We start from the raw sequence: 24,895 nt of genomic DNA on the forward strand, positions 1-24,895 counted from the left end.
GACTTTATAAATTCTTCCGGAATACACATTGTTCTCCTATAGCCAGCTCGTAAATGTTTTATGCTTTTCATTCTGAGCACGAGCTGTTGCGTAGCTTCTTCGCGATAAAGTTTCTCTAGCATTCATAATAATACGATCGACGAGACGAGAAGCAGGTAAACTGGGGACGAGACGAGAAGCAGGTAAACTGGGGACGAGACGAGCCTGTCGTAAAACAAGAGTCAGTCCGCCTGTAAACTGGAATATTTTTATTGCCGACCGCACGCTCCACCCAATTTACAGTAATGACTCGTTCGCGAACGAACATCGAGAAAGATACAGTAATATAAAATTGAACGAGCAAAGGGCGAATCTTCTTAAAGGATACAAATCCTGGAACGCATGTTTTGGAAGCTTGCCGTAAATTTTCGCCTTCACGCCACACTTGCATCACGGTTTCATCTAGCAGTGCGTTCAACCGTGCGACGTATTGTTCGTCATTGAAGCCATTATCTTACAGAGCGTTGGGGCACGATGCGGAGAAGGAGGAGGGCCCTTAATAGAGTTCCCTTCGTAACCACTTCCTGTCCGGATCCGAGCCTGTCGCTTACTTTACGAACCGCCTGGCAACGTGCTAGCCGACCACGTTTCCCTTCTCGCTTATACACTTCGTTTATATTAATTCTACGCGGCACAAGCTTTACTGCCAGTAAACTCGGCTGAACGCTCTTAAAGACACCGCTACCCGGGCTGTCGTCTAATGCAGACGTCGGAAGGGTTTACCCAACCCTGTGCAATCTTACGAGCTTCCTTACAGGATAAAGTGTTCCTCGTTGTTCATCTGCAAATTGCTTCAACATCGGCCACTTTGTACAAATCATAGCATGTCGCGATTTCCGGCCGTGGTTTTCACGTGACGAGCATCGTTATTGCCCTAGCGTCGAAAGTACTTGAATATGATGTTAAATTGTTGTTTATAACACAACAATTATTTCCATTCCAAGCCTAAAATTAACTTCCTCGGAAGATCGTACTTATCGAGCAAACTTGCAAATTCTTGCAGATAATTTGTTATTTACGTATAACAAATATTCACGCTAGTCCTGCAATCGTTTCCTTCCGAAATATAGAACCAACATCCTAGAACACAACCTTACAACTAACTCGATCTTAAACCTGACATATTTTCTTTCAAGATGCGATCGACCAAGTTTGCATCGTCGTTCGATCTTATCTCAGTGATCTATCCATGTTAAGAAGATCCGTGTGATTGTATAGGTTCAGGTTCCGGTTCTGGAAGCAGCGGATGCGCGTCCAGCACCCTTGGCACGCTACCCCTAAACCGTTGCTACTCGTCGCTACCCCGAGGCGCGTTGGCAGCCTATGGCAGTTTGACAAGGCCCGCTACACTGCCGAGACTTCCTCTTGGGCTTGGCCTTGGTCCTGCGCCCGCTACCGGAAACGGTCCGTTGCCGCAGAACGACAGGGACAGGGACAGCAACGGGAGTAGCAAAAGAAACAGCGACAGCGTGCTCTGTCATCGTTTACCGCTGCTACATCCGTTACCCACCTGCGACGTCAGCAGTCATCAAGGAACTGGCTTCCACGAGATCTTCAACGCTATCAGGTGAGGACTATCTTCGTGTGATTTAATAGGTGGACGTTTCAGGGGCTAATCTCCAATTAATTAAAGGAACAAGGACTTGGATAGTTGTCGAGCAAACTTGGAAGTACTCGTGATCAAAAGAAAATGTTCTTTTAATTATAGCAAATTAAAAAATTGTTGAAAAGATAGACGTTTCTGGAATAACTGTTTAATCTAAAGTTTCAAAAAGGGTGAAAATGTCGGAGCAGTGATTAATTAAATTTAGAGATTCGTCGAATAAATCTGTATGCAAGAGGTAAAGTTACTTAATTGCGAGAGAAGGTTGCTTCACGTTTGATACTGGCGAGAGGAAAATTGAAATAAACTGCAAACTCCAGAATTTTCATTTACGACTTACCGAAAAACCGCCGGTAGTGCTAGGGTTGGCCCCAGACGTCTCGTAACTTCGTAGGCCGTGGTACGAACCGCTGCGCTGAGTTCCTCGAGGAAAGTTTTCGAGATTTGGTTTTCCAGCAGCCGGTAAATGAGTTATGGAAATTAAAGAGACGAAGGAGAGTGGCCATTCAGGAAATTATACGAACTGCCGCTGGGAAGTTTCCGCAAAGGGCGCGCTCTCCCCTTCAGGATGGACGATTGTTAGGCGAGAAATTTAAGAGCGACGGGGTTAGATTGCGTCAACATCGTTCTTGCAAGGTCGTTGAAATTGCGAAAGTTCCTCCCACCTTTCGTCTCTCTGGTTTTCGGAAAATATCGCTTGAAATTTCTCGAATAAATGTCGCTTTACATTTTCGCCAACATATCTCGAAACTAAAAACAATATTTGCCAGAGCAAACAATCCATCAGCATACAGGTTGCCTAGCGTGTTACGCTCGCTGGAGATTCTATGGGATTTTATCGACACCAAAGAGTTTTCGAATGAAATTCTGTCACCTGCCCGCAGCATTCGTCGTGCTGGGTGTTAATTTCAGGTCTCACCTGCGCGTCACCTGGAGACCGTTCATTGTTCAGACACATGTGACCTCGACAAATCCCCCTTTCAGCCTCTGTATTTCCATTACACAGCCTGCAATGGAATTCTTTCATCCACGTTTCACATCATAATTCGGACGACCCAGCTGCGAGGGGAAATTTCATGCGAATTCTCGGTATAACCGCGTCGAATAATCTCGCGGCTGCCAGTTTTCCTTGCGCAACGTTATATAAACCGGATACCGAAAATTTTTCAAATATCGAGCACGCCAGCGGGAAACCGCCGTGTTACACAGCCATATACTTTTTAATCTCGTGCTTGGATTCACCTATGAATTTCATTTCGTGATTTCCTTCTCTTTTTTCAGCGGTTTTGTCAGATATAATATCTAAAAATATAAAAAACACGAATGCCAGAGGAAGAGAGAGAGGACAGACACGGATTACACGGTTCGAACGTTCAATTACACAAAACAGCTGGAATCCATTTTGATTTGACGCGTGTCGTTGTTGAGACTTCAAGGCGGCCGTAAAACGAAAGTGCGAAAGGAGGAACAAGGTAGAAACTAGAAACGTCGTGCGAGAATCGTCGTAAAAGGAACGGCGACAGGCATTCGTGCTTTTCCTCTATTGGCCGTGGCCTGAACCATTTGTTCCGTGGCCCGTTGATGAAAAGGTGGCCAGGAAGAAAGCACACTCTCGCGCTCTTTATGAATCCGTTTACGAGCGCGAGCTTCGGCGCGATACGTGGCGCGTTGGAACACGCTGCGAAACGGAAGTCGACCGGCTGCGTCGCGGCCCTCAGGCTCATTGTTTCTCCGTTTACGAACGAACCTCCAGGCGTCAACCCTGAAACGCGAAAAATAACTTACACCCTGTTCCTTTGCTTTGTCCCTTCCTTTTGTTTCATCGGCTTTTACACAACACATAACAGCCATGGAATCTGGCATCGCTTCTGCGCTCTTTCAACGTTTGACATTTTTATCGAGTCTCTTAAAACTCGTTCGAATGAGGAATTTGTCCATCCTCGAATTTTCGTTGAAATTTTGCGCCAATTTCTATCGGTGATATTAGGTCTATTTTCTGAGCAAGACACGCTTTGATCATTTCCAACCGCGTAACTCGCTGAGTCGCAGGGTCTAACGGAAACACGTTTTCGATGGCAAAGAGTCAGACCGACACGGAGAAATAATCTCGCAAATATTTTTCTCGGCTAAGTCCAATTTACTCGCATCTGACGGGCCGCTCCGTATTTTTAATTAAAAACATCGTCCAGCTATTCATACGAGTTCCAAGCAATTCACTCGCGTGCGCAACCCGTGTTTCCAATTCGTTGTAACGCACGGGAACGCGAGCAAGTCAAAAGGCTACTCGAAGAATCCAGATGGCAAAGCGAAACAGTGTTTCGCCTCGGCTGGCGTTGCAATTAAAAGTGTCCGATCCGACCATACATAAATAAAAAGAGCTATTTTAAAACACATAGCAGTTGAATGTAGTCGGTGGTAGCACCTACAATCCGTTGATAAATTAAAAACATCGTTTAAAAACTTTTACAAATTTATGCTCTATATCAAATATTTCGCTCGATCGAAATTTTCCACGGTAACTGAGTTTGATAGGAACTCTGGTAGAAGGAAGAAAAGGCAAAAGTGGAAAAGTATGGCACGAAACGCGGTGCAGTTAATGTTGTTAAGCATCCGGATTGCTCAGGTATACGCGGCCCGTGCCGTAACTTCGGACAATCTTCTTTGAGTGCAGTTGAAAGGGAACTACAGGAAGACTGCAAGTTCTAGCTTGCTGCAATTAACTTGTTTACGACTTACAATAGCTAAGTGTACCTATCGATTCCTGCTTTCTTTGCACATTCACTCACTGCTGTTTCTTTATTCGTTTAGAGAAATTCTTCTGTGACTATTTCACGTTGCTTCGAATTTCCACGGGACTCGCGATTTCATTCAGTTAAAACGTATCACTGGAAAACTCGAGTAAATGTAATTCGCTGAGTGTTCCATTTTAACTTGTAAAGGATTTCACCGGGTCGTGCAACCGTTTAAAAATCGCATACCGCTTTCCATCGATTTATCCAAATATTTTTACCTTCGTTCTTGTTTTCATTACAAAGGTGTGTCTCGAACATGGAACGTTCAAAAGGAAAATCCGAAACAGTTCTTTCAACTGTTTAGAAACCACGGTGTTCCATTGTCCATTCATTTATCCAAGTATTTTTACGTTCGCGGTTACAAAGGTGTTTTAAGGGTTACACGGAACGCTCAAAAGAAAAATCAATCGCACGAGGAAGCGCGATATCCGAAATACGTCGCGTAGCCCGTGATCCATTGCTTACCTGGCGGCCGTTTATTCTCACGGCAGAGTGCGAGGTTTCCTAGCAGAGAACGATACCGAGCGGTTGAAATCGAGAGAAAAACGGTGGTCGATACGCGCTTTGATTTAAAGTATCACTTTTATTGGCCGAGTAGCTTATCCGCCGTGAGCGGTCTGAATAAAATGTTTATTCTCGATGGCGATTCAAAGCACGACCGGCACGTACCAGCTCGCAAGCTATATTTTTCCTGCGATAGATACGTCCAGCCCACTCGCTGCAATTTACTTGTGCCGGATACCATTAAAGGCGCGCCATTAGCTGTGCACGCCGCTACCAAGCCATGCCACCACGCTAATAGCCCGAGTAAATATCCTCCGAGGAATGGATACTATTAAATCCAGACGCGATCCCGACCGATCCAAACGATCCAGCTCCTTCAATTGTCCCTATTAAACGCAGGTATACGCAGTCCCTTGCTACGCGTGGTAAGGTTTCTTCTGGACGAACGTTACCGTGAACGTGAACGGAGAGAACCGCTCTAGAAACAATGGAATTCTTGTACAACCCTTGTGGAACTGTTGTGGGCCGATAAGTCTGATTCATTGAGTTATTGCCGGAGCCTGAAACTTTTAGTGGGCTCGATTGCATTAAATCCGACGTGACGAGACGTATCGGTTAGTCAGACACATCTGCGTGGAGGATTGCGAGCACGTGTTAATGGATGATCTGATTTGTCGGGGAACTGTTCAATTTACAAGCGTACCGGCGAATAATCAACGCTGCTCGGAATCGATCTCGTTAAACACAGACGGGTCCGCGTTATCTCGCTTCCTATGGCCGTAATTGCGTTTACTTCAGACCTCCATTTTTGTAACAATCTTAATTTCCTCGCCGATCTTTTCTTTTTTTACTTCATCCGTCCAGCCAGCGCGAGCGAGATTTAATTAAAAGTCTATCTGTGTTCAATTAATAAATGGGTGCCACCCCCACCAACCGTCAGACCGGTGTAATCATCGATCTTGCGTAATTACCGAGCTTGTCAGTTGCTTTGATTAAATCCTCCTTCTTCAGTTTCACAGTTCTTTCTCCGGTTTGTGGCTCTATATCGAAACGGGCAACATGGAACAGAGTCTGTTATAATTCCGTGCAAATTACGCTGCACTATTTGTTAATGTAGATCGTACGCTGTTATTCGTGGAATGTGGGTCACTGATTTAAGCGAGATTGCGAACTAGAGATTTGTATCGACGTTCGAGTTTAATTTCTTGTTCCGTTATGGGCAAACTCACAGCCGTAATGGAAACCCCTGTTAGCCCTCTCTCGTATTATTGGTCCACTTTTCCTATGCTAATTCGCCATTTCTCCTATCGTAGAGAGTTCACGATCCTTCCAATTACCGATACTATTAACCCCCGAGTGAATCCTCGTTAGAACTTGAATCCAATCCAATTGCGTCATAAGGACACTGAGAATCCACTTTCCTTTTTATGTAACCAATTTTCTCCGCCTCTTTTTAACCTCTTATTCATTTTGTCAACTCTCCTTACGGCCTTCTTCTCTATTCCTTCGCTTGTCATTAACATTTTGCTCGTTAAAACTTCATTTTCCAAATATCAATTTCCCTCTACTAATTTATTGAAATAGAATTGCAAACTGAATAGCGACAGCAACGTCGACCAGTCGAGAATTACGCGAGTATTCAACTAATCGGCGATGATTTATCGAATTCCCCAGAGAACCGAATTGCAAGCTGAGGTCCTTGAACGTGTCTAAGTGTTTGCTCGGCGGATTAGACGCGGGCTGCTTGGGGGAGACCATCAGAAGGGCGCGCAATTTGGATGCTTTAAGGGCTGCTGGTGCATCCAGACCAGCGGACGTGATGCCATTGGTTCTTGCATTAACAGAAGCGCCTTGTCTTCAGCTCTTAGATCTGGCCAGTCCACGGCTAGCCCTCGACGATCATCCTTCCAGATTGCTGTGTCACGCGCTCGCCAGGAACACCACCCTTAAGCTGCTCAGTCTCGAGGGTTGGACTTTCAGAATAGAGGTAAGTTCGTGCAGAAGTTGTTTGATCATTTTTACACGCGAACACCACAGGTAGAAACCATGTTAAGTCACGTTACTCTTTTTTTGTTTTATAGAATAATAGTTTAATAACCGAATATATCATCAACCAATTCTACATCTAAACTACATATCGTCGTATTCGATTTTCGGGTTCGATACGTGTTTCTATCGTCGTCTGGAACATTCAATAAGCGCATTAGTATCATTATTTATGGAAATTAATCGTATGCATCATATGGCTTGGAAAGGCTCGTATGGATTGCACCTGTGTATTTTATATTAAAGTACTTTCTAGCCAGCGAGTGATGTAAAAGTCAGAAAATCTACATGTAGAACGTAAATTGGCAAGAGGGCGATAATTCGCGAAGAACAGAAGGCGCTGATTTGTATTCGTTGAGCAACCGACACGGGGGAAAGCCATAAAAGTTGAAGAGGGGAAAAATAAAGGGTGGGGGCGTCGAGTAAGAACCTCTCGAGCGGCGGGCTTCCCGTTTCCTGGTCGGTGGCTTGCAATTCCGAAAGTGCTAGCTGGTAATATCCTGGTGCTGCTGCGCAGCTGGCCGTAGCTATGCAGCACAAAGTTGCCTAACGGTCCCGACCACCGCGTCCGACGAGAGAGCAGGATTCCAACTAGCCGTCTCAATAACAATGTCTGAAAAGTTCCTGTAAGCTCCGCCGACGCGCGGCGCCGCTCAAACCTTCTTAAATCTGAAATACCAGCCGTGAGCATGCCGCAAAGCATTCTTTTATTCGCGCCGATTACCGCTTTGATAACGCAATAACATAGAAAACTGCTTACCGTATTAAAGTAGCACAACAAGCTAACGCACAAGAAACTAACGTTCCGCGTAAATACCAGCTGACTTCCGAGTAAATCGAAACGATATAATTTTGCCGGTTTACCGATCTGCCCGTGGTCGACCAACGTGAACGTAATTTCTGTTAAGAACGAGGTGTACGCGCAACTGGAAACCGTGAAATTTTCAGCGTTCCGTGAGGTTAGATCGCGTCATTTCGAGAATACGAATTCACGCGGCACTTACTTCGATTCCAAATTAGAACTTTTGCACGTTTTCCTTCCCTAAGAATTGCTAATATTATAGCTACGAATATTATCGAATGGGATTTCACACGGAGCATTCGCTCGTTTTTCTACGACTCATGGTTCTTTATTTCTTCCGCACGTTCTCCGTGCGTGCTTTCGTCTTAAAAGAATAAATTAAACGGAAAAAGTAAGGATCAGGCGATCGATACTAAACGAACGGACACGGAGTTTTGCGGTTACGTTTTCGAGGTTTCGACGGAATTACGAACAAAGCGGGATCCATAAAAGGAACTGATGAGGTATCCGGGGTCTACTAACAGTAACTTGGTGGCTCGTAAAAAGAATCACTCGAGAAGTCTGTGGTTTCCAGCCATGGAACCGAGGTCACAGGGATTTGCGTATATCCCCGTGCTCTTCTTCTTTGGAATTTTTAACGACACCGCAAGACAGATCTGCTGGAAATTCCATCGAGTTTCCCAGCTCGTGCTACGTCCTAGCCATATTCGACGCGAAGCAACGACACGATTTGAAACCGTCGGGCGGAAACGAGTACGAGAAACGACGCGCTCCACAAACAGGAAATTCAACCGTTTTCATGCGCGAATTTTCGTCGATTTTCCCCCACCGCCGGCGAACAGAACGATTTCCCTCGCAAACCAGCGGAAACGCCAACGAGATTGGACGTTCCACAGACGATTACACGCAGGGCACTCCCTAAACGCGTCACCTAATCAGATTTATGACGTCGAGATTTCGAAACGACCGGCTAGCGGTCGGGGAGCCGACCGACAGGTGTCCCTGATGCGCATTATTTTCACACCGCGCTTTGATTAACGTCCAGAACCACTGGCCACGCGTAGCAATTGTACGTCGATTACTGCAATTTCATCGTCCATTGCCGTTTCTTCGTTCCCCCTGAATTATTCGGCAACGACCAGCTTGAACCGATGAAATAACGTTGGCAAGTTTTAACAATAAGAAACGTGATGCATCGAATTCGCCACGACAACAGGTGTCTTCGATGGCAATTACTTTCACCACGCTTCCACGGAGATGGACGTTGATCGTTCTACTTGAGACGAAGCGTGCGCGTTGCAGTGGTAAGTTTAATTAGAAGCGGTCGTCAATTAAGAGCGAAACTTGCTCCTTGTCTTCGTCCTTTCCGCTTTTCGCTTCATAAAACGCTTTATCTAGTCGCACCTAGTCGATGGTATCCCCTCTATGTGTGTACATATATCTGCCGAGTATATAACATAAATACTTCTCTCTCGGTTCCTTCCATTGAACCTCTTAACCTTCTCCCGGGGTTCTATCTCCGCCTAAGCCATTGTTGGCGACGAGCCATTGTCTCTGATACGAGTAGGAGTAGTGGCTCGCGAAAGGGGCAAGACAACCGAAAAGCGGCAGAGGCGAAAGAGAACACGACCGCGAGATAATCCTAGCAGGTGCGCCAGAGGATTATCCTAAAGTGGGTAATTAATTATCAGCGATACCGGCCGACCGAGGAAAGTAGAGAAGATAAAGGACAAGTGACTTGGGTATTGTTTAGTCCGCATACTAATTGCTATGGGAGGAGTCAACGTGGAAAGAGAAGTTCGATCTTCTTCAGAAAGGAGAGAGAGCTAAGCCGTGGCATCGACGCGAAATATCGTTGATCTTTTTGTCGTTGCCTCGCGTCGTAGAACGTCACGTCGTCGACTTACAATGGATCCTGTTTGCTTTAGTCTCGGTTGGAACTTCGTTAACTAATGCGAGCGTACGTGAAGATGGAAATGGCTTACGAGCTCATCGTCGATAGTTGTGGGCGCAGCGCGTTCCCCTAATTAGCAAGCAGTTAATGTTTCCAAGTACCTCGGCCGTCTAAAACGTCTTCATGAATAATACAGAATGACCTATTTTATCACGTTCACCTCAAACACGAACTCGTTGTTCTCGCTGAAAGCAACGTTTAAGTAGAAGCTCGCTGGAACGCGACACCCACATTCACGACGTTTAAAATAGAACAAGAATTCGACAAACATTCGTTCCATTTTTACCGCAGACTCAAAGATGCCGGAATGTTTGCCGCGCGATAGACGATGATATTGGCTGTACGAAAAGCTCAGCTGTCAACGGACTGACGAAACACCGAGTCGTTTCACTGAATCTCGTAATAACTTTTCCGCTTTAATTGGAAACCTATCGTTATGCAGGTTGCGTCAAGAATGAAATTCACGAGCTGCCTTTGACCATCCGGTCAGACGGACTGAAAGAATTATACGCCGTAAAATCCCCTTTGTAGGAATTATCCGATCGACGCGACGTCTGGTAGGGGCCGCTCCTTTTCTACTGACTGAGCATTAAAGCCTGTTTCTACTACCGATTCGAGACTCAACCACCGTGAGCTCCTTTGTTCCTTTTCTTCGTTGCCTTCCGTCTTCTCGTATAAAATGCCATCCGCCATTCTATTTGTCGCAAGCGTACCAGAAACCGCAATAGTAAAACCAAAAGAAGAACGAGAAGGAAAATAAAAAAACCGAGATTTCTGTCCTCTTCTTATCGTGAAAGGTCGAACGAGCAAATGGAAGAAGAAAAAGTAGAAAATTTCGAATGACGATATGACCAATCGTAAAAACCATCTATACCACTATACTGTATGAAATACCATGCACCTACATATGTGTCACACATACATGACACGAAGCTCGTAAAAGAAGCGTAAGAGAGGAAGAATTTGAAAGAGTCTACCGCGGAATTACCATAAAATTCGGGATTACTCGTTCGACTTCTCATTGCTTCTTTGTCCTTTCTCGAGACATCTTGCGGTCCCTACGATTTGACATTCGCTTCTATTCGTATTTCACGATAAATTTGCGGACCCAAACTGGGCTGGAACCAGATTGATACGAAGAAAACGAGGGTGAATGCATCTCTTCGATAAGACGAGTTTATCCGCAGGAAACGTGCAACGCGTTGTTCCCTGCGAGATTTACGTTCGTACCCGCTACTTCTTTATTCCGAATGCAACGTCCTCGCGACCAATTTATTCAAATTGCACGTCGAAAAGGCCGCTAATGATTGCGTGGAATAAACGAATCGGAGCGATCGGCTCGAGTTCTTTGATACCTCGAGGACAAAGTGTATTGAAATCAATTTCTGAAAGTGTCCAAACACATACGGGGGTGTACGGACGTTGGAAACGCTTGAAGCGTCTCGACGCGATCACGAAAAATGTGATTTATTTAAAAGCAAGAAGACACGAGCGAGATTTCGCCTTTGGCTAAATAAAGCGAACGATATCGAAGCAAAATACTAGACGGACAAACAAGACATATATTCGCGACGCGGCCAAATGGATTCTCCATTATTAAAAATGCTGCCGTTTGCTCGTCCGTGTGATTCAATTTACTTAAATCTGCCGGCAAAACTCGCCAGCTCTGGCATCGCTGCATCATCCGACGCAGCTACATCGTTCCGTAACCAATTTCCCCGGGAAATAGAATACAGGAGAAATGGCGCATTAAGTGGACAAATCGATCATTGCCGGCCGAGTGGAACGACCTGGCCATTACTCGGAAACGCTCGCTCAAACATCTTCTTATTTATTATCCACCTGTGACGCGGTCCGAGCTTGGATGATTTATAACCTTTTCCTTACACGCAGCGTCTGTCACGCTAATCAAACGTTAATCAAGTGCGGAATATTTCACGCATTCTACGACTTTCCAAAGTTTCCAAAGTTGGAGTTGCTAAAGTAAAGACAGAGAGATACATAAGTAAAGCAACGTTAAATTTCTCTATAAATGGAGATCACAGGAGAAGAAAATGACAAGTACATTCTTGTTGATTTTCTAATTTCCATGTCATTCATCTTCTATCGTTCTTCAATTTTGATCGAATCACGGCATCGTGAAATTTCTGATACTCGTTGCATTCGACTCGTGTAACAACTCGATCCAGAAACAATTCGTTTAAATTCGCCTAGATAAAGAGTATAGTCGAAATATGGGATTCTCAGACGCCATAAAATACGAGTGCGCAGGGGCCCCGAGGTTTTCCAGACCGCTCAACGTCGCCGGTAATATTGCCCGCGATAAATTACGCGGCATCCCATTCTAGCGCGACTCCCTCCGCTCGAACATTCTTTTCCACGATCCTGACCAGCGTCTATGGGGCTCGTTGAAAATCTCCATGGAAATGCCGCCGCGTCTGACGTATCTCGCTCCTCTTCGTTCCATTATGCAAAGCGATCCTGTGAAACGTTTATTCAAAACAACGTGAGAATTTGCCCGGTAACGGGAACAGCTCGTCCGAGAAAAACATGGCCGGAGATCAATCGTAACAACCCTCGCGGCTTATCTTTCTCCGACTTCGGTTTACTTTACGACATCGAGTACAAATCGATATTCATATTCGACAAACGTCGCTCGTCGTATCGCGATCGCTGTCAAAAGAGATAAAAGCGCGCAAGCTCGAGTTTGTCTTGAAATTGCAGCCGATAAAAACCAACGTTCTAGATTTCTCGTCCCTGTCCTTAGTTTTCGAATGGGTTTATCGGCGGACCGATAGCGCAACGCTGACATTTAATCGCATTGGTAACGAGGGTAAACTGTGCAGCAACGTGCACAGGGGGTGGATCGTGGATGAAATGTGGGCTGGAATCTCGGGGAGCGCGTAATTCGCAGAATATCCAGGATAAATTGTACAACCGTAAAATCCTACCGGTGGATGGATGATATCACGCGCAGAAACAATGAAGCGGAACGAACCCGGCCAGATTTAATTTAACGCACGAGGGTGATTATAAACAATGCAGCTCGTTCAAGTCCTCTCTCTTTCTCCCTCCAGCCTCTCTATTCTCTTCTGTTGTCCCTGTGCGCCGCTACCGCGACATTATTGTTCGGCATGTCACGATCCGGGATGATTTCCATTTAAAAAGAATCGTGCCACGGCAGCCGATTCATTGAATTTATGCGGCCACTCTGGTATTTTTCATCGAACTCGACCGGACCGTCGCCGTTTTATGTATGGCACGGTATCAACGATGCCGCGGACGAAAAACAATTTTCGAACACGACCATCGTTCTCCACGATGAACGCGTCCCCCGGGCTCGAACGTTTTCGTTGTGATTTTCACCGATGACGTTCGTGACAAAAGTTGCACCGACGGAACGAGATCGCGAGCCGTGTTCGGTAGTCGCAACTTCTCGTCGAAAGCGCGCAAAACAGCCGTCGATCATTAATGATGTCAAGTACGAAGCAAACGAGAAGTGATTCGCCGAAACGTTCTCCGCGAAAGAGACTTTGTATTTCAAGGTATTTCGAGAGTTTTTAAATTCGTGGACCGGAAGCCTTTTGTACTTTGATCTCTGGACAGTAATCGTTTGTTTTCATGTATTCCGAGCAAGAGTCTTTTAGAAGCTTAAACGTTGGAAATTCGTAGAATTTAGTCGGTTTAATCGCTTCCACTGGTTCTTGAGGGATTGCTGTTTCGTTAGCAAGTACTTAACGAAGAAAATTCTCCGGCGTGTCGACAACTAGCGGAGGTTCGTTATATTGGCCGAGAAGCAAGGTGTAATCGCGTTCTGCCGGCAGTTGGTCTGCGCTGGTCGTAATTTCGGCCAATTTTCCCAGCATTATTCAAGCCGAGCGAGCGTTCCTCACGAAAACTACCTTCGTAAATCACGCGATCTGTCGGTGAAATTATTTCACGCGGAAAAAGAGCCGAATACCTCTGGAATCGAGCACGAGACGGAAGAACTCCAAAAGACGTACGAATTCGCGTTTCTTGTGAATTTTAACAGCCTTAAACCCGGTGAAACCTCGAAAGAAATAAAACGATCGAGTAATTCGACCGAATAAAGCGACCACAAGACTACAAAAACGTTTCGCAAGAAAACGAAGAGACGTGAAACGGGAAGCACCCAGCGCTCCCGCTAATACGTTTCGCGGTAAAGGGTAACGACACAATTTTTTTACCACCGTAGACGGATTAATTTCGATGCAAGGCCGATGAAATAGAAGCGGTCGATTAAAATACCGAGCGACACTTGTTGCGCCGATTATCGAGTAAACATTTTTAAACCGCAGCTCGTCTGCGAGAACGTATTTCAGGCGGCATACTAACCCTCATGAAATATTCTTCTGTATCGATTCGTTCAGCCCCATTGAACCGCGTCCAAACAACGAACAAACTCCACTCTAGGCCCGAAATCTCCCATAAAATATTGGTTCTTTCAATCGTTCTACGATTCCTCTCCATTCGAAACGTAATTTCCCCTCAAAGCTCCCACGCTGTTCGTTGCTTTCGTCCTGGCTTTTCACAAGCCACGCGAGATTCCCCGAGGGATCATCGCGCGCCCGAATATAGGGTACACGCTCCGTTCCACGCTTAGTTCTCTATCGCGACATTGAGAACAACCGTGGCAAAGTAGAACGTAGCCGTTCGAATCGAAGAGGTTCGACTTCGAAATCAATCTGAAGCAGCACGTCGTTTCGCACAGCTTAACGACGTCTCTGTTGGAAACTGTGTCGTCTAATTGGGTCACGCTATTTCCAGACGGCGCGTTCCGATATGAATCTTGAAAAGCCGAATGCACTTCCCACGCGTATGTCCTCGACGAAGATCGTTACACCGGAGATTTTACACTTCCGCGTTTCGCTCGTACCCCTAGGGTTTCTCGTGTTTCGCGTTCCAATCTTTCGTTGATCGTATTGTACGTGCTATTCGAGCGGTAACACGACGAAGAGCAACGCGACGCGATCGCAAACCCGATTTGAAGATTAGTCGTAGCTTGTTAACTTTCGTATTATCGTCGGAGCTTCATCTTGCACCGCGCAGCGAACCCGTGCGATCCTGTAATCTCGGAAGTCGTCGTGTCTGCACACGCCGCTTTGTTCTCGTCTCATTGCCGAGGTTACGTAATACCGCAAGCGATTTCGGCGTCGCGACGCTCTTAGACAAACCACTTTCTCGTTTAACGTCGTTCAGCAGCCTACGTTAATAATGGAAACCGCTGTCTATCAGTGGATCAAAGAGTCTTCGGGCGAATCGCGAGCGGATTTCCCACATTCCACTGATATTACCCCTTTGTCTTGCGACGTCGTGTCACATACGTCGTTTGGAATTACAGTTACGATTCGGCAAAGATAAATTGTAATCGTAGCGAAGCCTAGTTTCGACTCTGACTTCAGCTTCGATTCTCCAGGTTGAGCAATCTGAATAGAACATCTAAATAGAAATTCAATTTTTTGTTTGGACTGTCAAATCGAAGGATATGGAAACAATGAGAGATACGATCGATGTTGCAGGAATCCGACAGCCTAGCAGTTTTTTCTGAGCTGCTCAGATATACGAGCGTCCGCGAGCTAAGTCTTTGCAACGCCCGACTACATCTGGCCGTGCACGAGGGTCCTTTGGCAAGATTAGGGCGTCGAGACGACGCCGGGGCCGAACTCCTGAGAGCCGCGCCGCCTCCAGCCTGCCCCGCAATTGTATTCCTCAGGCTGGCCGGTTTTCAAGTAAGTAATCCTCTTTTCCAGGCTACCATCCCGCAGGGTAATGAAAAGGATCCAGCTCGGACTTCTGATTTCACCGCGAGTTTCGCAACTACGAATTAGATCATCGGCCGTCTTTTAACGAGTCGACGAAACTGATTCCCCGATGGTTAGACGTTCGAAATGAGAGATGGTTCTCTCTTCTCGAGGAATCTTCTCTTTCGAGTGGCCTCTCTCTCTTTGTGCCATAAATAGAGAGGTTAATTGGACCGTATCGAAATGCAGACTACGATATCTCATTGTAAGGACGACCTGAAAGCAACTGCTGTTCCTCTCGGTTATTCTCAAAGTGCTTCGAGGGACTCCGGTGTTAATGCTCGTATCGCGTATACCAGAACAAGAGGGTAACGACGCGTTACGTTCAACTGAGAACTCTAGCCGACGTATCGAGTTGCCAGAGGATTCGACGCGAAACGTCACATTCGAGACGCTCGTGTCCAGTGGAACCAGCCGATTCGTAATTCGAGGCCGACGATGATTCGTTTGTGGTTTGGCCAGCGGTCATCCTGACCGCTGCACATTATTCCTGCTGCTCCGGGAACTAGTCTCGGCCATTCTGTTACGTCGTAAAGCCAACTACGACGATCGATATTGCGTTCTTCGATTCGTTACGTAAATCTTGGAAAAGTAGACACACGGGAGGCAACGTTTCCTCGAGGCGGCTCCTCCAAATTTTTCCTTCCTTTTTTCACCCTACGGTGAGAATCGACTGATCAGAATTCGTGCAACGACCCTCGAAATTCCCATTCGTCTTCGTTATTCGACAGCTTGTACGGTCTTCTCCTGTAACCGAAAAAGAAAGGAACGAGAATTGTCGTGAACAAAACGGTGCACAGCATTATTTCTGATTCCAGGTGACAGTGAACGATCGTCTGGCGCTACGAGGGCCTCTTCTATTGCCATTCCTCGCGGGCTTCACCGCTCTCAGCGAGCTGGACCTCTCGTTGGACAAATCCACTATAGGAGGCAGCAGCGGATCTCTGCTCTTCATCGACGACAAGATCCTGCAGCAATTCTTCGCCTGCCTCTCCTCTCACTTTAGGAACCTACAATCCTTGAGGATCAATTTCTGGCGAGTTACCTTGGAGGACAGCGAGAAGACGATGAGGCAGATCGCGAAATACCTGAAACTGTGCAACCTGAGCTTCTTAAAGGCGAATGGATTGATCGTGACCGACAGCGCGAAGAAGGTGCAGATGGAGCACGTGTTCGTGCAGACGATCCTGACTCATCTTCAGTACTTGACTTGGCTCTGCCTGGACGGAGTGGATTTGACTGAGAGCCAGGCTTCCAGTATCGGGAAATGCGTAAGAGATCGGTTCCCAGGTACTTCGTTGGAGATCAGCGCCAAAGACGTGCACGTAAAGTCCGTGAAGGCCTTGGTTGCCGCGATAGAAGAAGGAGGAAGGGCGGAAGTCGTGTACACCGGTGGATCAAACTGTAGATTGAAGATCACGAAGGTGCAAAAGAGCAGCAAGAGCAAGAAAAAGTGAAGAATTGTCGAAACACCCTTGGTTATCAACGATACGGAAGCTTCTTAATTGTCTGGCCATGGAAGAACGTGGCCATAGAAAAATAACGATTGGAATTTGATTGTAGATGAACGAAGTATAGAAAATGGAAACGTACGAAGTAGAAACGAGAGATATTGATTGCGCGTGATTCTTGAGTATCCATGAGCGATCCGGTGAAACGGATATCGAAAAAATTGAGAGGCTAAGAGGATGTCTAGGATGAGAATATAAACGCGTAGTTTTAGGAAGATACGAGATCGACGATGTTAGCCATAAGAGGCATGTAGAATAAAAAGACTACTCATACAACGGAGGAAATAAATGGAGAACGAGGGAAGAATGAAATGAAGCCGACACTTTGTGGATTTTCGTCTTACTGTGATTTCCTTTTCTGCGCATCATCACTTTCCTAACGGTATAGATCATAGATCATAGCATTGTTCGCTCGAATGTTATTCTAGATACTCCGTTAAACGCAGAAAAATGTCGAGATCGTAGAGATAGGATCTTTGTTTTAAAAGAGATAGAGTGTATTCTTTTGAGGGAGCGAGGGAAGGAGAGAGAGAGAGAGAAGGAGAGAGAGAGAGAAAGAGAGAAAGTAAGGAAATGGAAAAGGGTGGAAGAACGAAACGAGATAAAAATTTATCGCGAGACCAACACGTATACACACACGCATACGTACTAACGAGAGAATATTTAAAAACAAATAATAAAAAAAGATATAAAAAAGAGGCTGTTGCAACTAGATACGTTCGTTGTTGTTAGATGGACTGTAAAATATGATTCAGAGTAATATATTATTATTATTATTGCCATTATTACGATTACTATTATTATTCCTACGATTATTAGTATATTCTGATCACGATTATTAAATGTTACGATCGATTGAATTGCAATCGACGATCCAAGAGTGAAATGGCTTTACCGGATGGCGCGTTGTTGGAGACTTGAAGAAATTTTATAAATTATATTCTATAGTAGCGGGTAGAAAGAAAATACGTATCCAGTGAGAAAGAGGCGTCCTCGGATTTCGAATTATGCGATTACACGCTAAATAGAAAACGATGGCTATTATATTGTATAAAAATAAGGAAACGAAGAACGAGAAAGAATACAACAAAAAATATATATCTCTGCGAGTAAAAACACACAACTGCCAAATCGTAACGTAGAGTTTAATTCGCGATTATCGGTATTATATCACGAGTTCGTTATATTTTAGGATAAGCGCGATACGACGATTTTTATTCACCGATCGCCGAACTAGAACGCAAGGTGTAATTTTCTGCCATCTCTTTGCCAATACCGAGCAGAAACCACGAAAAGAACACGATACTGCCATATACCTTCGACGAAATAATAATAATAACAATAATAATAAAAAGCAAGAAAAAAAACGAGTTTAACGTGAAACAGATCAACGAGTAAGTTCGATCGGATTCAGTTCAGCTTTACATGAAAAGCAGTTCCACGGTGTTCGCTCGATTTTTCGTACCGTTAGCGAGGAAACCGAAGTTTTTGATTCCCTTTTATCGTCCACTTTAGATAGCCAGGTATAGCCTCGCAGGGACGACAGTTCCATACAGTTTTTCATTTTTGATAGTTTGCTATGTACATAAAACACCGCACGAGACACGAAAGCATCCTTATCGAAGGTACGATCTGTTAAATTTTGCGAGACCGTTTTAAGGAATAAACTAATTCAAACGGCGGAAGACTGAAGCTGACACCATACGCGCGCACGTTGTCCAATGCATTCAAGATCGTTTTATCGTGTGGAATCAGCTTCAGCGATTTTATTATAAATATTTATGTATTTATATGTGTATACATATCCTTCAAATAAATGTAATATGTGTTTGAAAATTTCCTAGAAATGTTATTCCCTATATAGAAATCAGCATATCTCTTGTTGATGGGTATTTCTAATGGCCTCAATTATGTTAAATTAAAACACTCTCTATTTTCTACAAAAAGATTCTACTAGTAAAAGGACCGTAAATGAGACAGATCAAAGATTATTATAAGTATTTTTCTTTATTATTTACACTTTGCTCATGTCGAAGATATTCTCTTCAAAATTTTTCGTTTATACAATTGTGTTAATAAAATGTAACAACGTTGGCTTTCATTTCAGAAATTACATAGCTCGTCGTGGTAGTTTCATCGAATAGCGCTGCAAATAATGCGTTCGTCTCAGTATAAGATGATACAGAAACTTGATAGAAAAATTCCTCTCTACGTTCTTACTAAGTATTTTTATTAATTTCTATGAGGTTCCATTCCATTTTATCAATATCTATATTTTGGCTTACATCATCACAATCTCAAGTATACAAATAATATACCTTGACTATAATGGAATGTCCTGGTCATGTTTAAAATTTATGCTTACAAATCTGTCGTTAATTCTAATTTGATAATCACTTTTCCAAAGATGTATTACAACATGAATGAAAATAAATGGGTAACGCTTTCCGTGAATGCGAAATATGGTATATGAAACTTTCTAAATGAAGATGCTTCATTTCGTTACAATTATGTGCGATTAAATGAAATGTACGAAGAAAATTTCATTTGCAACGTTTAAGAATCTTCCTATTGCTATAGGTATTTTGATATTATTCGCAATTTGTCTATCGGATATTTATAGAAATGATGTTTCATCAATATAAATATACTGACTATGCGCGTTAACCATTCGTAAATATTTAATACAAATGGGATGAATCTACTTAACGCGGATAATATGTCGAAAATATGATAAATTATAAGGAAAACACAACTTCGTTTAGACATAAGAATATCGATTTATATTACACTTTGTAAAGTTATATTTATATAAGGTATATTTCACACTTTCTGTATAGTAGTGACTAGCTGTCTGTAGCTGTCTGTATATGGTTATGGCCACCGTAATTATGTGCGAATATGATCTTTTCTTTGTCCTTCATTTTGCGCACAATTGACCATGATGTTTAAACTTTACCGTGAATAGTAATTGTATACAAATCAATGCAAAGACGACGTAGAAACATTTTTATAGCTATGGCTTAAATTAGCCCTGCAAAGATAAAAAGATGTAATTTAATGCAGCTTTGATCTTCGAAAATGCATTTAAATGCATTCTAATATAAAAACTTCGGTAGATAATACAAAACATGACGTGCGATTTTTTGTCGATAGATAGTACAGAATTAAAGTTCTTGTAAACAGAGATAAGTTGCAATTTGATGGAAAAGTACGAATATCTATATTTACAACAGAATTATAAAGAAATGAAATCAATGATTTTTGTTCGTGATGGATGCAAGTAATCAAATGCACTAATTTTACAAAATTGGCGTATCCTTAAGAGTAATATCGATATCCTGAGTCGCGAATTTTTATTATTCTTTCTTTTTCTTTTCTTTTAACTTCGACAAATTTTTTAAATAATTTGTAACCCAAGATGATATTCACTGTTGCTTAGAACAAGATATCTGCATAATTTTAAAATGGCAAGGATATTTTGCATGAGTGCAATGTTTCTTGCTTGCTTTTGACAAACTCCACAAATAGATACAGTCTTGGAGCACTTGTAAGAACACTTTATGACATGCATGCTTTTCATAGATCACATAGGTGCATAATCTAACTGAACAGTTAGATGCCTTACTCCAGCTGCTTGGAAAATCATTTGTGTGTGTGCTACAACGTATTTAGGCTCTACTGTTCTGGCAACTTCCAATTTCAAGCACCCAACGTACACATCTGAGCACAGTGTCCAGAAATGTGGATCTTGCACACTATATACCCCAGCTAATTGAGTCACCTTGTTATAACACTGTGGTAAAATGTGGTCCAATGCAGCTGGTTGCCTTTGCATCAGTATTTCCCACGAGTCTTTCATCAGGGAAAGCACACTTAAAACTATCAATACTGAGATCAGCATAGAACAAATTGGATCAGCTATAAACCAGCCAAACAAGCGCATCAGCACTGCTGATATAATTACACCCACAGATCCAAGAGTATCTGCTAAGATATGCAGAAAAACTCCTTTCATGATTTGAGAGTTTGTACCACTGAACGATGGATCGATTTCAATATCATGATGATCGTGACTGTGGCTATGATTCAAGTGAGAATGTGCATGACTTCCATGAGAATGAGAGTGACCATGTCCCATTCCATGGCTGTGTCCATGGCCATGACGGAATACATACATTCCTACTAAATTAACTATTAATCCCATAATGGACACAACCAGAAGTCTTTCGTGTTTTATCTCTGGAGGCTCAATGGCTCTTTCCACAGCTTCTGACATAATGAAGAGAGCAATAAAGAACAGAAGCAGAGCATTAACAAATCCTCCCAGAACTTCTGCTCTAACATAGCCATAGGAGTATCGTTCGTTTGCTCTCCACTTTGTAATAACTGATGCAGCCAAGCCAAATAATAAACCAGTACAATCAAAGAACATGTGGAAACTGTCTGATATTAAACCCAAACTGTTTGTCCATATTCCATACATTAATTCAACACAGGCAAAGGATAAATTCAATAAAAGAAATAAAAATAAATTCCTGGTATTTTTATCAGAGAATATTAAACGTTTCCATCCCAACAGCTTCTCCTTTATCCTGCTGCCAAGATTCTTTGAATCTTTATGCGAAAGTGGAAGCATTTTCTCTGGTACAAGTTTGTTTGCAGTAATGAAGCTTATCCTAAAAATAGAAAAAGTCATTTTTTAATAAAATGAACTTTTGTACTATACTTTTGAAAAAAAGTCTTTTCAAATGAACCTTTTCCTAATTAATTGTATTTATATCTTAACAGAAACATTTAAACAAAAAATCCTAAGCTTAACTTTGGTTTTAGGTAACCATAAAATTATTGACTTTCTTTTTGACATCTGATAGTCACACATAGAATTCAAAAATGCAGGTCTTAACTTTAGAAATCCAGTAGTACAATATTTATGTATATATAAAACTGAACATTTTTAGCATATTTTACAGGTTATTATGTCAACATTTTATCCATCATTTGATTGGCCCGCACAGATGAACGATAAACTGAACTTCGCCGAATATTATTATTGTATTATTGAAACCTCATTCAAGACTCACGATTCAAAATCCCGCGGCAAAATGGCTGTCATCCACGTGCATTTGTATACAGCCAGCGACTCCAATGATTGGACGGATCATGGATAGAAGTAAATATGGCGTCAAAGTAACTTGTACTTAAAATATGTTAAAACGCTCAACTTTACGTACATGTAACTTTGGGACCGCTAGATTCCTGAAATTAAAACTAGCATCTTTTAATTCTAGGCGTCGAAAACTACCATAATATACAAAGAAAGTCAATAATTTCATGTTCTATAAACCGAAATACAATCAAATCTTGCACTTCAACAAAAATATTCACACGATAAAATTAAAAATATGTCGACAATGCACGGACCAACATACAGCTGAATAACGATACTCTCACTTAACTATTCGTCACATATATTAACGATGTCAGAAATTATCTTCCTAAATGAAACATATTGTTTACGATGAATTGCCACGTTGTCAACATTTTAGCTGTTCCATCCGAGTACAATAAAACTCCATTCACCTGTATAAAAGTTGTCAGGGGATAAACAATTTATACGACTATAGTTCATAGAATAGCAACTCAACAATTAAACCCAGTACTCTTCTCCCTTCATATAATTGGTGTGCAAAGTCAAATAAATAAATTCAACCAACAAAAGTTCAGTTAATCAGTCATTAACTAAAATTTCACTTAGACAAATGGAGTTCTATTGTATTTATTTAACGTTAACATATACAGTAATATAATAAAGATGTACGTGACATGTACGTAACGTAACACATACAGAATAAAAACACGATTGACACTAAGTTTCGAACAGTGAAAGGTATCTTAACCCCACATAAGGTAACGTTAAGAGAAGATAAAAATACCTTCTTGTATAAAACTAAATACAAATGGACGTTCGTTGTTAATTAAATGACACCAAAAAGTATTCTTAGCGCGAATACATTTTGTCAGCGGGTCAAAGATATGAAAAACCGGGACTTAAAAACACACGGCGTGGCGCCATACTTCACACGTTACAGCCACTCCTCAGTGGTCGTGGTCAGTGACGACGACAGTGACTGACAGCGATAGCATTGACTAAGGACAGAGTAGACCTGACATTCACTTCTTTTTCGTGTTTTGGGAATTATCTGACACTCTTACCATTTTCATACCACACGCGAAGTTATTGATTCTCTATGGTAGTGGTTAGAATCATTGAATAAATACAGAATAGATTTGACATAAATTCAATGTCACTTATAATACGTATGATATATCTCATGAATTTATCTTAACAATTTTACAATGAAAAAATTAATTTCAATAAAATGATTAATTTATCTACCCATAACTCAGTTACTTTTTAAATTTTCTAATATTTTTGAAGTAACATTGACTAATGCAGTAAAGTAGAGGGCACTAAATGAGATACGCATTCAAGATGGCGATATATTCACTTCCCTTTTCTTTCTGAATCGACGGCCATCATGGTGAGTATTTATGAGAAAGATCTTATTTCTATTTTAATAGTACTTACATAAATTAATTTCATCTATGTTTTAAAGATCCCATTTCTGTGTAGTGCAGTGTTATCATTTTGAAAATTAATTGGAAAGTTTTGTATGTATAATGTATGAATACACGGATAACCTTTCTGAGCGATTTCATCCACATGGTGTATACAGTGCAAATAGGATATTTCATTCTAAGACGATTTTGTTTACTTAGAATATTGTTTAATTAGTTTCAAAGGATCGAAATTAATTTATGTCCATTATACAAAATGGGAACTTATTTTGATTTCATAAACATGGCAGTTCTAACCTCTTCTCTTGACCCTATGTTTTGTTGACACTTTGAAATATTATTGAAAGAAAAAACAGTATTATAAAGTACATTATTTATTCTATATTTAGAGTTAATAATTGCTTTAATAAATCATTATGATGAAAAAACTCATTCTTGATTGCTTCTGTGATAGTATAATGCTGATTTAATGAGCCTGATTAATAACCAACATCGTTTCTTAATACTTATATCTTGTTGAACATTTGATCTAATTTTGTTTCGTATTTTAGCCTCCGAAAAAGGATACTAAGGGGTCTTCAAAGCAGCCACAAAAAACACAAAAGAAAAAAGAAGGTGGATCTGGTGGCAAAGCCAAGAAGAAGGTTTGTATGATAGTTGTTTTAAGTCATGGATTAATTTGTAAAATATGTTAAATGATGTAAACTTATAATCTTGACGAACAGTGGAAGTAAAAAGCTGATTTAATGAGACTGATACTATTTTATAAAAAAATATGTTTAAAAGAATAAATCTAGATAGATACCTAAATCTTTTCTTAATTTTATCTATTATAGAAGTGGTCCAAAGGAAAAGTACGTGATAAGTTAAACAATCAGGTGTTGTTCGACAAAGGCACATATGAAAAACTACTCAAGGAAGTGCCACAATACAAATTGATCACACCCTCCATTGTTAGTGAAAGGTTAAAAATTCGTGGTTCACTTGCTAGGAGAGCACTGATTGAATTGCAACAAAAAGGACTTATTAAGCAAGTTGTACAGCATCATGCACAACTTATTTACACACGTACCACTAAAGGTGATGATCCGGCTGCGTAATTCGTTTTTACGCAATGTATAATAACGTTTAATAAAAATTCTTAATAAACCCAAATATTGATTTATTTCACATCTAACATGTATATAACGAAGTTAGGAGCAAAAAATATATTTATAAAATATACCACGTGTATAAGAAG

The 24,895-nt window shown here is 42.1% G+C and overlaps 3 protein-coding genes across 5 annotated transcripts in view; 2 read left to right on the forward strand and 1 right to left on the reverse strand.

Annotated features, from left to right (window-relative positions):
- Positions 1–17,858, forward strand: part of LOC126871880 (uncharacterized) — a 161,497-nt gene extending 143,639 nt beyond the window's left edge. For both annotated transcript variants that reach the window (XM_050631185.1, XM_050631184.1), the window contains 4 exons: positions 1,258–1,606; positions 6,613–6,925; positions 15,281–15,490; positions 16,381–17,858. In XM_050631185.1, the coding sequence (XP_050487142.1) occupies positions 1,258–1,606; positions 6,613–6,925; positions 15,281–15,490; positions 16,381–17,019 (1,511 nt within the window). In that variant the 3' untranslated portion in view covers positions 17,020–17,858. The remainder of the gene's footprint in view (positions 1–1,257; positions 1,607–6,612; positions 6,926–15,280; positions 15,491–16,380) is intronic.
- Positions 17,859–19,061: 1,203 nt separating this feature from the next.
- LOC126871887 (zinc transporter 7) lies at positions 19,062–23,353 on the reverse strand. Of its 2 annotated transcripts, XM_050631205.1 has the most exons (3): positions 23,010–23,353; positions 22,158–22,332; positions 19,062–21,752 (listed from the first exon to the last, which is right to left on the reverse strand). In XM_050631205.1, the coding sequence occupies exons 2-3, from the start codon at positions 22,187–22,189 to the stop codon at positions 20,660–20,662; spliced, it is 1,125 nt and encodes a 374-aa protein (XP_050487162.1). In that variant the 5' UTR covers positions 22,190–22,332; positions 23,010–23,353; the 3' UTR covers positions 19,062–20,659. The 2 variants fall into 2 exon arrangements, with proteins under 2 accessions (XP_050487162.1, XP_050487163.1); XM_050631206.1 differs by lacking the exon at positions 22,158–22,332.
- Positions 23,354–23,497: 144 nt separating this feature from the next.
- Positions 23,498–24,810, forward strand: LOC126871891 (40S ribosomal protein S25). Its single transcript, XM_050631211.1, has 3 exons — positions 23,498–23,618; positions 24,207–24,299; positions 24,492–24,810. The coding sequence occupies exons 1-3, from the start codon at positions 23,616–23,618 to the stop codon at positions 24,753–24,755; spliced, it is 360 nt and encodes a 119-aa protein (XP_050487168.1). The 5' UTR covers positions 23,498–23,615; the 3' UTR covers positions 24,756–24,810.
- The last annotated feature ends 85 nt before the right edge of the window (positions 24,811–24,895 follow it).

This window comes from Bombus huntii, chromosome 12 (genome assembly GCF_024542735.1).
Source record: "Bombus huntii isolate Logan2020A chromosome 12, iyBomHunt1.1, whole genome shotgun sequence".
NCBI classification, from domain to species: domain Eukaryota; kingdom Metazoa; phylum Arthropoda; class Insecta; order Hymenoptera; family Apidae; genus Bombus; species Bombus huntii.